The 16,824-nt window shown below is 47.0% G+C and overlaps 1 protein-coding gene across 1 annotated transcript in view; it reads right to left on the reverse strand.

Moving 5' to 3' along the window:
* Positions 1 to 273: 273 nt before the first annotated feature.
* LRRC6 (leucine rich repeat containing 6) overlaps positions 274 to 16,824 on the reverse strand; it is a 53,756-nt gene continuing 37,205 nt past the window's right edge. Inside the window, exons 10-12 of the mRNA XM_036264180.1 lie at positions 16,206 to 16,301; positions 6,720 to 6,805; positions 274 to 451 (exon numbers count right to left, since the gene is read on the reverse strand). Coding sequence (XP_036120073.1) covers positions 274 to 451; positions 6,720 to 6,805; positions 16,206 to 16,301 — 360 coding nt within the window. The remainder of the gene's footprint in view (positions 452 to 6,719; positions 6,806 to 16,205; positions 16,302 to 16,824) is intronic.

Here is a 16,824-nt window from a genome sequence, read left to right on the forward strand (position 1 = left end):
GCATGAGAGTTGGAGGTGGGGGGTGGCCCCACAAACATTCAGTCCATAACATCATGTTTTCTGATTGTTTAAGGGATATTGGCATTAGATCAGTTCGATGAACATTTTCACAAGCCAACACTATGTTCTAGACAAATACATCTTTTAATTTTAAACTAGTTTAAGAGTATTACTGTAGAAAGTAGGAGCTAAAACATTGGGGTGGTGACATTGATAAATATCTCTGTGTTTATCCGATAAACGAGGTGCGCACACTCTCCGCAGCCTGCGGTGTCAGATCAAAGGGGGCACTTCAGGGTTATCTTCGAAGTCTGGATCTTCCTCACTTGGCATCACTCCGGGTGCGGGCCGGACTCGCCTGGGCGTGTGTCTTGCCCCTTGAACTATGTTAGCCACATCGGGGAAGGAGTGCTTGCTGGGGTCCACTTCTAGTTTCTCAGTTGGCTTGCTTCTATAACAACACAAAGGCCAGAGGAAATTGATACATCGTTTAAAATTCAAGTCCAAACAGCTTCACCTTGCTCGCGCACTTATGCAGCAAATGCTGCTGAAGTGCTATCCCTGGAGCTCAGAGACCAACAGTAAGAGACTGTGCCTGGTTGTAAGCAGCTCAGAGCCTGCAGAAGCGTGAGCGTGGCCTTGGGGTAACCGTGTTGAACCCGGGCTGTGCCAAGGCCCTGGCGGCTGGTGGAGAGGTCAGCTGGGCGGAGGTCTGCTCACCTACGTCCAAGCCCAGGGCCAGGATCCCGGTGCAATCACTCCAGGCCGGTCTTACTCCTGGATGTCGCTAATAAGGCTCATGGACCCTGCTGGGCCAGACGGGCCCCATCTGCTGTGGTTGGCAGGAGCCTTTACACTCACGTTCAGGCGTGTCGCAAAGCTCCGCCCACCCATTTCCCCGCCCACAAGAACCTGCTCCTGCTGCGCGCAAGGGCTGGAGGGAAACAGGCAAGAAAGAAGCTCCTCTGGCCAGTGGTCACTGTCAGAGAAACGCTACATAACACAGGTCATTGGGCTGCTTTTCTGGCGATTTCGATGCCACAGGCCTGAAGCTGGGCCCATAATCAGTATTTATATAAAGTCCCCCCTGTGACTTTGCTGATCAAATTATTTTGGACTCACTGCACCATTCATTCAGTCAGGCAGTCCACAGAGAGAGACACAAGTGCCTACTGTATTCCAGACCCCAGCAAGCCAGGGTCTGAGCCAACAGAGGGGCTCCCTGGTGACTACGCTGAACGTGGACAGAGTGCTCGGGTATAAGATCTACCGCGTCGCCACGTTGTTGTCTCATGATGGTCAGCGTCCCCGCTAGACTGACACCCTGGATACAGAAATGTGGTCTTTTTCATCTTGTATCTGTGGCATACAGCTTTACTCAATAAATACTTGTTAAGTAGATTTTTTTAAATCACGGTTGTCTAACCACTGTGCTGTACACCTGAAACTGATACAAAATAATATTGAATGTCAACTGCAATTGAAAAATAAAATTTAAATAGAAGAATAAAGTCATCCTACTACTGTGGGAAAGTGAAATTCAGTGAAGATTACCTGCGACCTGAAGGCAGGCCTCGGTCTCCTCCAGAGCTCCTCGGACCAGCCTCAGGCAGGGGCCTCGCTTTGTTTGGGGAGGGAGGTCCCACTGTCTTTGGAAAGTGTAAATTCTCTGTTGTTCTTAAAACCCTTCCCCGGGTCCTGTCACCTGCTCAGCCCTTGAAGGCATTTGAGTCTCTGCCTCCTCCCAGTATCCTGACTGATACACGCGGAGCTGCCGCAGACAACACCCAGTGCGCAAAGAGCTGACGCAGCCTCTTCCGAAGGCCCTGGTTTACGCCACAGACCATGCGGGAAGTTACAGTTTCCAAACACCCGCATTCCAGCCGTTATTAAATAGAGTTCTGCTTCGTAATGGCTATGTTCTTGCTTACCAGGCTACGCTCTTGGTGGCTTACCTAAGTAAACACTCGGATCCATCTGTTATGATCACGTCGGCCTTACTTGGCCGGAAAGCGGCCTCTCCCTCCCAGCTGTCCCCTGGGCCACAGCTCGCAGCCCTGTGGTAGAGAGGGAGCGTAGCCAGGATGCAGGTGTCTGCTGCTCCCCTCCTTCAGAGGCGGGGGGGGGGGGGGCGGTAACTGGGATCAGGACTTTGATTACTCAGGAAGCTCTGGGTAATCAACCATGAGCAGCCAGGCCTGGGGTGCTGGAAGATCACACTGATCCCCCAAATGAAGAGGAGAGCGCTTTCTCCCTGCTGCTTCCTGCCTGACACAGAGGCCTGACGCACAGGTGCCCGCGTGGTGTCACCCAAGCCTGGCTGCCAGAGCCAGAGCCGCTCCAGTCTAGTAAGAACGACTGGAAGACACGGTGAATATATTTATCACCAAACAAGGAAGCAACGACAACAGAAGTATCACTAGGCACAGAACACATCCAAGAGCGGTTCCTTCTATTAAGGAACAGAAGAACTTTCCTTCAGTAACATGTGGGCTGGTGTATTTGGCCCAGAGACTCCCCTTTCCAGCTGAAAGTTTTCTTGAGATCATTAAGGATCTGAAGAGATAATCAAGGCCAACCAGAGGTCGGAAAATAGTGAATGGAGGAACCCGGAGAAGGGAGTGGACCCTGCAGCCACCTCTGCTCTGTGGGCATCTGCTCCAGCCCTTGGAGTTGTGCCTTGGTCGTGCGGACCGTATGGAGTCTGGGGACAGAGGTCAAGGTCCTGAGCATGCCACATGGGCAGTCTAACGGGATGTCCTCTCCCCAGTTAGTGTGGGGTCCCAAAGGCTTCTGTCTGGTGAGAGTGAATAAGAAGTGAGCCCACACTGCCCACCCGCCCAGGGGGCTGTGAGGATGGTTGCCCCAGTGGGACAGAGGAGAGCTGAGTTGTCACCACAAGCTGATGCTTCCATGGTTTACGGCAGCTGGTGGTTAACAAGCCTCAGCCTTGCATTTAGAGTGAGGTGGCTCCAAGCAGGCAGTGCCCTTAGGTCTGCCCCAAAGCACAGGTCCAGGCTCCCTGGCTGAGTGCCTTCTGGTCCTCCGAGGAGCCCACAGGCCGTTTCCCCAGCACTGGAGCAGCTCACAGTAAAAACTGATTGTAAGGTTTATAGGGAGGTCTGAAGATTCAGACTAGCCAGCACAATGCTGGAGAAGAACAAAGTTGGAGGACTGGGGCTCCTCCACCGACAGACTTATTATAAAGCTACAGTAACCGAGACAGTGTGCAGTACTGGCGAAGGAATAAAAAATAAATGGATGGAACGAAACCAAGAGCCCAGAAATAGACCTTCATAGACATAGTCAACTGAGCTTGGACCAAGGAGCAAAGACAATCTCTTCAACAAATGGTGGTGGAAACACTGGACATCCACGTGCAAAAGAAAAAAGAAAAAGAAAGAATCTAGGCACAGATCTTAACAACCTTCATAGAAATTAAACAAAATTGGCCATTGACTTAAACATAACATTCAAAACTATAAAACTCCTAGAAGGTAACAGAGGAGAAAACCTAGAAAACTTTGGGTACGGTGATGACATTTCAGATACAACACCAGAGGCATGATCCATGAGAGAAGTAACTGACAAGTTGGACTTCATTAAAATGAAAAACTTCTGCTCTGTGAAAGATAATTTCACAAAATGACAAGACAAGTCACAGATGGGGAGAAAATATTTGCCAAAGACATCTGATAAAAGACTATTATCCCAAATATACAAATAACTCATAAAACTCAACAATAAGAAAACAAACAGTGTGATTGAAAGACAGGCCAAAGACCTTCACAAAAGCCTCCCCAGGGCAGATGTGCAGCTGGTAGGGAGCAAATGAAAAGATGCTCATGCTCCCCACCAAATGTCGTCAGGGAGATGCAAATTAAAACAAGGAGGTGCCACGACGCACCTGGGAGAATGGCCCCGATCCCGCGCACTGACAGCGCCAAATGCTGGCGAGGACCTGGAGCGACAGGAGCTCTCGCTCATCGCCGGTGGGGATGCAGACGGAGCAGCTTTGTTTCCTACAAAGCTGGACATACTCTTACTATATGATCCAGCAAACACACTCTTGGTATTTACCCAAAGGAGTTGAACACTTATGTACACAGAAACCTGCACACGATGTGTGTAGCATAACTGCCCAAACTTGGAAGCAACCAAGATGCCCTTCGGTAGGTAAATAAATAGATAAACTGCCGTGCATCCAGACAATGGAATACTATTCAGCGCTAAGATAAAATATGCACGATCAAATCATGAAAACACATGGAGGAATCTTAAATGCATATTACTAAGTAAGCTAAATCAATCTGAAAAGGCTACCTACTGTATGATACCAACTACATAACACTTTGGAAAAGGCAAAACTATGGAGACGGTAAGAAGATCCATGGTGGCCAGGGTGTGGCGGGAGAGAGGGTTGAGGAGGCGGAGCACAGAGTGTTCAGGGCAGTGAAACCACTCTATGTGATACTATACTGGTGGACACATGTCATTATCCATCCATCCAAACCCAGAGAATAAACAACACTAAGCCTGAGCTTCATGGAAACTGGACTCTGGGTGACAATGATGCGTCAGTGGCGGGTCATCGACTGTGACACGTGCACCGCTCAGAGGGGGTGCTGACAATGGGGCAGGTTATGCATGAGCGGGCAGTGACTCTCGGGGAAATCTCCATGCTCTCTACTCAGTCTTGCTGCAACCCTAAGACTGCTCCTGGGAAGAAAGTGTAGTTGAAGAAAAAGACACCGTGAAGGGGAAGAAGGCAAGCCCATGGATGAACCAAGTTTATGATTCTGGTTCCACCACTCACTCAGCAACTTTGTGATCTTGGGCGGATTATTTAATCTCTTTGAAACTCAGTCCATTAGAAATGACAAGAGTTAGCCGTTGTTGTTTCGAAGAGCGAAGATAAGATCACGCACAGCATCACACAGCACAGGGCAGGCGCCAATACTCAACACAGCCGTTTGGGGAAGTTGTGTGTCTTCCTTCACTGTGCAGTGTCACAGGACCACAAGAGTTCACTGAGTCCCACCTCCTCCCCCAAACACAACCCCATCCGGTCTGGATGAACAAGGCCCTCCTCCATCTGCCTTCCGTTCCCAGCCACTCTGCTCCCCAGCACGAGGACACGACAGCTCTGGCGGGGAGACGGTCCAGAGCCGCTGCTCACCTGATGCATCAGCAGCCCTGCCTTCCCTCGAACTACCCACCTGCCCGCCCTCATTCCCTTGTGCAGCCGTGATGGGCAGCTGCTTGGTTGATGGGCTTGTGCAGCCAGAGGCTAAGATAATGTGGATAATGAAGTTCGCCAACGATTCAGGAGCACCACCAACCATGTGTGGTTGGAGGTGATCATTTCTTATTGATAAAGATGAAAAAAAACCTCTTCAAAAATAACATAGGAGGTGCTCCTGGGAAGAATGGTACAAAGACATCGCTGGTCACCAAGTGTGATCCCAGTGGTGATGCTCTTCCTAGGATCTGAAAACCAGCTGCAAACTGCTTACGCTGACTGGGCTTCCCAGCCAGGAGCCCGCACAGATCAGATTCAGATCTTTGCATGAGCTGGTGCTGCTGGGGGCTAATCATAGCTGTGAATATTCATGACAGTCATGATGCCCTGGGCGCTCTGTACATTACATGTGTATCTGAAATGGAAATCCCTAAGCTGGGAAATACAAGTGCATTCCCGAGGTTAAAAACGGCTCCCTCTTTTCAGTAGGAATTCAATCCCATACCTGTTCAGACAAACCCCATGTTTGAAAATCCCTGCCCAACTCCGACAGCTGTCTTTGAATATACAAATGCCTAACTACTTGTATTATGCAAGACATAAATATAGCTCCTGTTCAGGTATTTTTACAGTGATAATCCTGGCATATACATTTGTATCACAAAGATAGTTTGCATTGGTTCAAAATAGATTTGCCATCTGGGTGGCAAGAGTCTGGAAATCATGACAAGTAGAAGGAAAGTTGAAAGAATTGGGCTGTTCATTCTAAGGAAGAATTGAGAAATGAGGAGAGCTTTGTCCAAAATTCTTTAAGGGACATCACTGCTTATGGGGTGCTGCTCTGTTCCAAGGGTCCCCAGGGGGCAGAGCCAAATCTTCAGTTAGGGATCAGAGAGGCTTTGTAAGAACAGGAAGTACTCAGAATGGAGTAAACATTCTCTCAGGAGGGTGAAGGCCCTGGTGGGAAAGGAGCGTAAGCGAAAGCTGGAGGATGACCCATGACCAGGAGGTTGGCTCTGGAAGCCAGGGAGATTCGGAATCTATGAGGTGACGTGTGGGTCATCAAAGGCAGTGTGAGCAGCACTCTGAACAGGGTTCAGCAGTTGTCCCAGTATGTCATGGCTACGCGACCTTCGAACATTCTAAACTTCTCTCTCCCTCATCTTCCCGTCTGTAAAGGGCAGATACCGATGGTGCAAGTGAAATGTGTTGACATGGGCAAAGCTCGCGGAAGAGCACCTGACCCAGTCACTGCTGCTGATGACACCTCTCTTATTTTCATGACAATCGGGACCTATACACACACAGATTTGCTTTCAGGGATTGAGGGCCTTGCATATCAAGACTCAAAGTTTGGGGAATTAACATTCACGATATGAACCACTTTAAAAAATTGCATCTCTTTGGGAAGTGCACCTAGCTGCCAAGGACAGTGTAGAGAACATGATAAAGCTCAAGAGGGCCTGGGAGGACGTACCTTTTGTCCGGCTGCTCTCTGCTGCTGTCCATGGTACTTCGCACAGATGTGTGTGTTCCCCGGCCGCCTGTGATGACCTCTCCTGCCTGAAATAAAAATACAACACACATTAAGTGGTGAATTACACCCTGATAAGTATTTTAAAATAACATTATTTTTGTAGATGTTTTTAAGATGCTAAAGTGCTTTAATTTTCACATAATCCATGACAGAGTCTAACTTTACCTTCTGTATGTGGTAAGAAATGCCATATAAGAAATCATATCTGTTCACAATAGTCTTGCAAAGCCACAAGGTATAATTCATTTGCCAAAGGGCAAACAGGAGGATATGGTGAATTAATTCATTTAATAATGAACTTTCTGAGCACCAGCAGCATGCCGGACCCTGGGTGGCGGGGGAGGGGGGTTGGGGATACAGATGTGACTGATACCTGGACCCTCGGGGGGAGAGGGGGTGTTGGGGATACAGATGTGACTGGTACCCCAACCCTTGGGGGGAGATGGAGTGTTGGGGACACAGATGTGACTGATACCTAGACCCTCGGGCGGGGGGGTGTTGGGGATACAGATGTGACTGATACCCAGACCCTCGGGCGGGGGGGTGTTGAGGATACAGATGTGACTGGTACCCGGACCCTCGGGGGGAGAGTGGGAGTTGGGGATACAGATATGACTGATCCACGGCCTTGAGGAGCTCCTTGTGAATGTGTTGCCTGTGCTTTGGTCAAAAGCACTGGGAGCTGGGAGCTTAAATCCCTGCCTTCCCAGCTCATTGGACTCTGGTCTCTTCCTCTGTGAAATGAAGAAACTCGATGTCGTCTCCAAGGTCCCTTCTTGGTCTGGAAAACCATGTCAGCCCAGAGCTCCCTGAGGCCTTGGCTCAGGTCTTTGCTGGGCCTACATCACGGTCGACTTCTGGATCCTCCCTGCCCTCCCACAGGCGTTGATCCCAAGGCCTCTCCTGACACACATCTCACACCTTCTTCTCCATCTCAGGATCTGCTTCCCAAAGAGAAGAGGCACCTTAGCACCTTTTCATTTTTAATTACATTAGTGAGGCCAATGATGGTGAAAATTTATTACAGCATTACTTCCAATAGCCAAGTTTGGAAGCAGCTCAAGGGCCTAGAAATAGATGAGTAGATAAAAAAGCGGTGGTACATGTACACAATGGAGTACTATGCAGCTGTAAGAAAGAAAGATCTCTTACCCTTTGAGACGACATGGAGGGACCTGGAGAGTATTATGCTAAGTGAAATAGGCCAAACAGAGAAAGACAAGCACCACATGATCTCACTTATATGTGGACTCTAATCAACAAAATTAACTAACAAGCAAAATGGAGACAGATTCATAGATAGAGAGCAGGCTGCCAGCTGTTGGGTGTGGGGGGCAGAGTGGGGGAATGGGAGGATAGAGCAAAAAAGGAGAAAACACTCAGGGACCTGGACAACAGTGTGACCATTGCTGGTGGAGGGTGTGGGGGAGGAGGAGGGTGTAGGGGGGATAAATGGTGATGGGCGGAGACCTGACTTGGGACAGTGAACACACAATACAGTGTACAGATGATGTGTTATGGAATTGTGCACCTGAAACACCTGTGTAATTGTATTAACCAGTGTCACCCCAATAAATTCAATAAAAGAAAAAATTAATTCCTAGTCAGGGGCACATACCTGGGTTGCAGGTTCGATCCACAGCCCCCAGTGGGGCTCATGCAGAAAGCAACTGATCGATGTGTCTCTCTCACATAGATTTCTCTCTCTCTCTCTCTCTCTCTCTCTCTCTCTCTCTCTCTCCCTCTGCCCCGTCCCTTCTACTCTCTCTAAAAAAAAAATCAATGGAAAAAATATCCTCTGGAGAGGATTAACAAACAAACAAACAAAAAAAAAAAAGTAAGTATTGCAGAAAAAAATATATCAACTTTAAGAAAAAAGCTCTTGGGCCCAAAGTACAAGTTTCGCATTGCTTCGCATTGTGAACGCACCAACAAGATTGCGAGCACAGACATAATTAGAGCCTTAAAACCCCCATTTCTAACACTGCTATTTGTCACATAATAAGCTCAGACAAAGATTCTCTGTGTTGATGGAAATGCAAATAGAATCACCAATTTGGAACTTTTCTTCACAGAGAATTTGCTGTGCACCAGAATCTAAATGTGAGTCTTATTTTTAAAAGCTATTTTCGGCTCAGTTAGTTTCAAAGGTTCTTTTAAGCTTAAAAGTTAGAAGGGATTAAGAAGTCAGAAGAACCAAAAATGCTAACACCAACCTTCACGTAAACAGCAGGTAAAACCCGTCTGATGAGAGCCCTCCTCCCGAGCGGAGGACCACCGGCTCAGCGTCCCAAGGCCCTGAGGTCCTCACCTTGGTTTCCAGCTACACTTGCCCCAGCCGGGCGTCTCTTCCTCCAGGAAGTGATGTTCGTTAACCTCGGCATCTTATTCATTTGTGCTAAGCATGTCTACGGGTGACTAATGGAAATGCTGTGAGGGCCAAAATATGTTTAATAAATTAGATAATGTGGGAGTAATGGTTTCCTGAATCCAGAGACAGAAATGGAAGCGACTACCTGAAAATGTGATTGTGGGATGGGCACAGAGGTACAGATTGGTGCTTTAATGGTGTTAAACATTAGTTTAACTCTCAACGAGCCATGCGATTGCCTAGAGTGGACATGGAGGTAGTCATTGAATCCACTTCCCTGCAGGATGAGACAGTCCCTCCTGATGTTTCCTGACAGATGACCATCCGGCCTTTGCATCAGTGGCACTCTGGGCTGGGCTCCCAGCACCTCCTAAGACAGCACGCTGTGGTGAGACCGTCTCTAGTTACTTTAACAAAACATGTGTGGCTGCTCCACCAACCACGAAAGCTGCCAACACAAGAAACTCAGGCTCTGTGGGCTGTGGAACAAGACTGTAAACACATGCAAGGGAGGGAGACATCGCTTTTAGTCCTTGTATTTAGGGTGGACCATAGAAAGCAACAATATCTGACCATTTTTGAGCCACAAAGCAGGGATTTCGCATCGTTCAACGTACGCGTTGTTTGTGTGAAGTTAAATGAGAAAGGGCAAACATCTCTCGTTTCAGATAAAGCCTTGCTCGAGGTAAAGCGAAAGACAGGGTGAGTGGGCAAAGAAAGTGGAATATAAGCCCAAGTATTTGTTGAGAAAGAAAATAGAAAACAATCAACCTTTTCACTTTTTCCTGCAAATTTATCCTGGCTTCTTAAACAACAATGTCCATGAAAATCAGAAGCGAATTTCTCTCTCTCTTTGGATCGTAGTTGCAACTGTGAGCGCCATTAATTCTGCTCCAAGAACGATTTTCTGAGCACGTCATCTGTGCCAAGCATGGGAATAGTGGTAGATATGGAAGGATAGGATAAAAAATTATCCCTGGTGATCTCATGCGGGATAAAGCCACACAGGCAATTAAACTACATTCAAGAAAGTGCAATTGGCAGATTTATGCGTCGACTATTGTGGCAGCCCAAGGCTGGGACACATCCTGGGTGGCGAGGTCTGGTACAAACGTCAAAGAACTGGTAGGGATTTGCCAGCAGATGGAGGTCCTGCAGCGAAGGTGGAAGAGTCCTACAGGCTGAGTTTCATGGGTGCTGGACCTAACTGGGGGGAATGGGTTTGGGGAGCCCGTAGAAGACCCCAGCAGTTATGACTGTAACACTAGTTAGTCTCTGAGACAATAACGTAATTTCAAGTTCAAACAGAAGGCAGGAATAGCGACTCTACAGGAGTCTGAGTCCGTTTGAAACCGGGAGTTAGGAAGTGGGAAGGACGCATCTGGGGGAATGACCGTCAGCGGAGTCAACAGGAAAAGACAGGAACAAGGACCAGAGGGACCTATGTCACTGACTGTCCTTTTCCACAGCACCCTCACAGTGTGTTACTCATGCTAAATTCTTAATAAATCTTTGATGAACTGAATACATATTTTAATCGGTTAATTAAGAATTCATTAAGTACCTCGAGTTTCTCATAACTTTGCAGAAAGTTTTCTGTTTCTGAGGTCTGGCACCTTACTTCCATGCTGTGTCAACCCAAACATGCTAGATAATTCCCTCCTCGGATACTAATAACTTCGAATAATTTATTTACGGGTGCACCATCGTTTTGCTTAGGTGTGCACATGGAATGTCTTCATCCATGCCTCAGAAGTAAGTTCTAAAAATGTCTCTGTGTTGTTTTTACCATAAAACTTCCAAACTGCCGAAGTCCATTAGACAGCAGCCCGCCTGGACACAAGCAGGGATTTGCTTTGGAGGGTGGGGGATCAGTCACCAGATGCTCAGCCCTCAGCATCGAGGCCCAGCCCTGCAACGGGCACACTGGTGCACCAGGTCGCCTGCAAATTGTCCACCTCCTTACATAGCTCCAGTGTCGATACTGATTAGTTAATTGTCAATAATTCTGCTATTGAACATTTGAATATACAAAGTTCATATCCCCATAAAGGAATATTATTAATATAAAACGTCAGAATCCCTGAGACAGTTTTACTTTCCTCTGACATTCAACTACGCTTATGTATATAAAATCTCTGAATAGATGAAATCTTTGAACAGATAAAAACTCCTATCTATATAAGTCACACATTTCTGAAGTATATTCGATCTCAACTAAATGCATATGTGGCAGCAAAGAAAACTTACATTTTGAAAACTGATCAAAAAATAAATAAGAAACATTAAAATACTAGCTTTGCTTCCAAAGTTACCCAAGCTGTCTGAGGAAATTTTTAAAAGGTGCCATTACTGGTCTTTATATGTGAAATCATTATTGACAATTCTAACTGGTTGCTTCACAATTCTTTCTACTTGTGAAGTGCAGCCTCATTTGATAGTTCCCTATCAAGGCTCTTCCTCACAGCACAGCCTAAAACTGGCAACGTTGGATTAAGTAGGGACGAACATCAAGGATAATGATGTTTAAAAAGAAAAGAAAATACCCTTTTACAATCTGGCTAGAGATGGTCTCAGATGGAAACACCCTCCATCCACACGACAATCTTGCTTGGTCTATGCCAGCAACGATTCAGAAGTGCTGGGGCATTTATACCCCCCAAACCCCCACCGCAGGAGCAGCCATCGGCCAGAGGCGAGGGCTGTGTGCCACCATCCGGCCCATCACACCTTGGACAGTTACCCTGATGCGTGTGTTTTGCACGACAGAGCTTGCCCACTAGGAAACACTGTGGATTAGCTGCCTTCCCTCCCTGCGCCCCGACCAGCTGTCCCTCCTTCACCAAATCCACTGCCACACTCAGCTCTACATCAGGTTCTGCTTCTGGGAGACCTCAGATTAACACAGTGTTTTATGTCTGTGGCTCACAATTAATAGCTGCAATGAGCGTGGGACTCTCGGGAGGAAGAGAACAACCTGATATAACCAGACTCCAAAACACTGACTGGGTTTCTACTGGTTCCCACTCATGTCTCTGTGCGTGCCTGGCTTAACTTGGTGTGCTGCATGCTATCTGAAAAAACATCTATCTGTCTGTCTGTCTCTCTGTCTGTCTCTATCAATCTAAATTGGAGTCCATGGTGACGTTTACTTCTTCTAGAGAGGGCTTTCACTGGGTTTTGTGAGGCATGTATGGGTGGTATTCATCAAAGACTATCTTCAAGTTCAAAGTCCAGTTTGGGGGTCATTTATTATTCTTTTTTTTTTTTTTATCCTCACCCGAGGACATTTTTCCATTTTTTGTTCAGATAGAGCGGGAGGGAGAGAGAGGAAGAGACAGAGAGAGAAACTTTGACGTGAAGGGACACATCGAGTGGCTGCCACCCGCACGACCAACCAGGGCCGGGGACAAACTGCAACCGAGGTACATGCCCTTAGCGGGAACCGAACCCGGGTCTCTCTGTACCGCAGGCCGACGACGCTCCAACCGCTGCGCCAAACCGGCCAGGGCCCATTTATTATTCTTTTATTTTTTTTTCCTTTATTGATTTTAGAGAGAGGGAGAGAGAGAGAAACATCAATGAGAGAGAACGTCAATTGGCTGCCTCCTGCCTGCCCCCCCACTGGGGATCGGGCCCACAACCCGGGCATGTGTCCTGACTGGGAATTGAACCAATGACCTCTTGGTCCACAAGCTGACGCTCAACCACTAGCCACAGTGGCCAGGGGCCATTTAGACAGGCCAAGGCCTCCCAAGGATTGGCTGTCTTCTCATCCACCTCATTCCTAGGTCAAGATCCCTCAGGGTCATGCCCCAGCCTGGGGGAGGTTCACAGGACCCCTGCATGGCAGCCTCTGAAAGTTGGCTCTTCTCCTCTCCTCCTGTGCAGTTACCAAAAAGACGGTTTTTCCTCCAGGCCATTCCTTCTGGACCCATGGACAGTAATTGCTCACTATCTTAGTACGTATTGATATTACTGAGATGTTTTAAAAATACGTCGTCTATCTCCTTAAGTTTTCCTCATTGTGTTTGCTGTTCCGAATTACCTAGTTGGCAATTAGCCGATGAAGGAGATCTAGAGGTGTTATTTAAAATCATTAGATGAAAACAGATTGTGCAGGGCATGAGTATAAATAGAGAAGATAAGGGGTCCCAGAATTCAGGGACTAGACATGCTGACTTTCAGAAGCCTGGGTATGAGAAAGAACTAGCAAGAAAATATATATGTCTGTTTTAAGAGTTTTGCTGTAAAACAGATCAGGGCAATAAATAGAGGTGGGTGTTTTTATTTTGTTCTGCTTTAGGAAGGGAGATGATTCAGCGTGTTCTCCCATGGAAGACGCAGAAAAGGGAAATTCAATGAAGCAGGAAAAGAGGGAGCTGTCGGAGGGGCACAGTGGTCTTTCCAAGGCAAGTGGAAATAGGATCCCACACACACCCCTGCAGAATTTGGACGTATCAGTGACAGTTCTTTTATAGCATCAGGAAGGAAGGCTAAGCAAGGGAAGATATGACGGCTGAACTGTGTGGAAATTAATTTTAGATGCTTCTGGAAGTTTTAGGAATGAGAACTGATGTACTGAAAAATAGCAGATGTATTTGCCCCACTGGTGTGGCTCAGTGGACTGAGCGTCGTCCCATGGAATGAGAGGTCCTGGTCCCATTCCTGGTCAGGGCACATGCCCGAATTGTGGGTTCGATCTGATTGATGTTGAAGTTGATCTCTCATCAATGATTCTATCTCTCTCTCCCTCTCCCTGTCTCTCTCTCTCAAATCAACAAAAACATTTTAAAAAATCCTAGAAATATGAATGGAACAGGACAACCTAGCAGCCCTCACTACAGACCCACCTGAAATGATCAGTCAGAGACTAAAGGTGAATTTAGGATGGGCATCTGACAAGTATGTCTGAGTAGGAAGTACTGAGAAACAGATGTCCAACTAGTAAGGAGAAGGGAGTCTGAGACTGTGTTTTAGAATCATGGTCTGTAATATTGACCTTCATGTGTGACCTTCACCTCTGCGCTCATTGGAGCAGAATGGAGCAATATGTTCATCAACTGAAGCTGTAACTATATTTTGCTGTTCGGTTCACATGGCAACTCCTGTAGTCTCGGTTAATTATTCTGAAAGAACACCCAGAGGACATCGTGAAGCAGATTCTTGGGGTGTTCCTGTAACCTGTCAGCGGAGAATCTGGACGGGAGTTTGACGTAACAGCTTGATGAAGCTCCTGGGTGAATACAAACTTTCCGTTAAATCTTCAGTCCGCCTGTGATGAGGTCAGGCGCCCACCACCCCCGCCGCTGATGGTAAGACTGTCTACGGATCTGTAACTTAGTCTGACCTCCCACTTACGAAAACATACAGAAGGCCGAGCATAAACTCTAAGAAACTGTGATGGGGGGATGTTCCCACTCCAATGGGAACTAACACCGTACGTAAGGCACCTGTAAATATGTAGCAGCTATAGAGAAAAAACCACACACATAAAAACCCCCACAAAATTTTGAGGGACATAAAATAAGAGTAATACGTGGGAAAACATACAGTATTGGGTATACAATGTTTATACCTTTCAGGTGTATTCAACACGAAAAATCTACAGATATAAACACAAAGAGGATCGTGGCCACGATGCAGAAACAGTGGCCGCGCAGGCCAGGCGTGCTGGTCCGTCGCCTGGCAGCCTGCACGGTACACGCAGCCTGCATGGTACACGCAGCGTGTCTTCAGTTCCTCTTAGGAGTAGCAGCTGCCATTTCATCTTTGGCTTTTCAGTTAGTATAGAAGTTTCCAAAAACAAACAACAGCAACAACAATAACAGAACCCTGCTGATCGTAGTGTTATACAAATGTCTGTATCAAAGTAAAGTAATGATGTTCTCTCTTCCATTTCCCTATAGCATGTTGTAATTAGCATGCATTTCCTTAATTTGTTGCAGTCACCAAGGACAATGCGATTCTTACATTTGTGTTTTGTTGTTTGTTTGTTTGGTTTTTTTTTGCTTGACAACAAATTGCATTTGCCATTTTATTGTCTCAGAGTAAAAATATATAAATGAGTACCCATAATCGATCTGTTCAAAACGGGCTATGGAAAATGAAGGATTATTAAATCATCACGGAAACCTCATTGGCTCACTAAATGTCCACTCCTGGTGGCAGTCACACCTGACCTGTGCTACGTTTCCTCTTCACAAAGCAGAACCCGTTTTAACTGGCTTGTCTCTTCTTCCCCTTTGAGCCCGAGTGACTCGGGCAGAGCTGCCCCCACCCTGGCTCATGGCACGAGATAATAGCAACCAAAGATAAAACAAGAGAAACCACACCAAGTGGCACCGTCGCTTCGGCCAGAGATTGGGTCAGTGGTCCAGGGCTCAGCTAGAGGCTCGGGCTCTTCAGCTCACCTGGCTTGACCAATCGGAGGAACTTATTCCATGGTTGCTAGGAGAGGTCTGTCTGTCTCTTTCTCTGATTCATAGCAAAAGTGCATCCACACCACCCCTCACCCAAAAATGTCAGCAAAAAGGAATTTTAGTTAAAATAATATCTTGTCCATATAAAAATATATGAAAGATAGTAGCAGTGTTTACTGAGTGCTCACTACGCTATGAGTTTTATGTGTGTTATCTTTCTTAAGCGTTAACTAGGTCAGAGAGGCCCAGAAGGGTTCATCATTCACCCACAGCCCCAGACCTGGTAAGCTCGATATTTAAACACATGCCACCCCTCCATGCTATGGGCGAGGGAAGTTCTGATCACCAGGCAAGACGTGCTCGAAGGACCACGTGTTGACAAGCCGGCGCCCACCCGCATGGCGTGCAGAGGTGGGGAAGGCTGGCAGGACGGGTCTCCGGGGCCCCAGCGCATCCTAGTCCGGCTCCCTGTGCTCAGGTCTTTGTTCTCGTGCCTGCGCGGCTGTGACTAGATTTCCCGGCTTTCTCGGGCCAGAGAACCTTGATCAGAAGTCACACTGGGCCCTGACAGGTCCAGTACCTGCAGGAACCAGCCTGCGCAGACTTGAACCTGGCCCGCATGGCATCGCCTACCTTGGGCATGCAGATGACCAGATGCCCTGTCGTCTGCGATCTCCGGGCAGAGCTGCTGTCAGGCCGGACCTCTGCCGGGAGGGCGAGCTGGAAGGGCTGGACAAGCGCAGGAAGTGTCACGAGAGCACGTGTCTCTTACGTGAGACAGCGGTTACTTCAACAGGTGTTTTCATTACACATGTAAGATTCCACATTCAATGTTTAAAAACGTGCTAAGACTTACTAGGAAAAAAATGATATATGGACTATGCTTGATATGCATGAACTATTTTACCTATTTTAATGAATAGGCTAAAAAACAGTCATCAATCACAAACAATAAAACACTCATTGACCCATTTATGTTAATGTGGCTGACAAAGAGTTTGTAGGTGACAATTACTGTCATAAAACATCAACATATTTCCATTTTTAAGCCTTCAAGTTACCTCAGATGAATAATCAGAATTAGCAAAGACTACTATTTCAAAAATAATGAGATTACAGCTGCTATGAAAGAAAGCTGTGACAATTTCAATTTAAAATAGGCATATTATTGCCCTGGCCAGGCTGGCTCAGCAGTTAAAGTGTCGGTCCTTAGACCAAAGGGTCTCAGGTTCAATTCCAGTCTAGGGCACGT

This window comes from Molossus molossus, unplaced genomic scaffold (genome assembly GCF_014108415.1).
Source record: "Molossus molossus isolate mMolMol1 unplaced genomic scaffold, mMolMol1.p scaffold_m16_p_16, whole genome shotgun sequence".
NCBI lineage: Eukaryota > Metazoa > Chordata > Mammalia > Chiroptera > Molossidae > Molossus > Molossus molossus.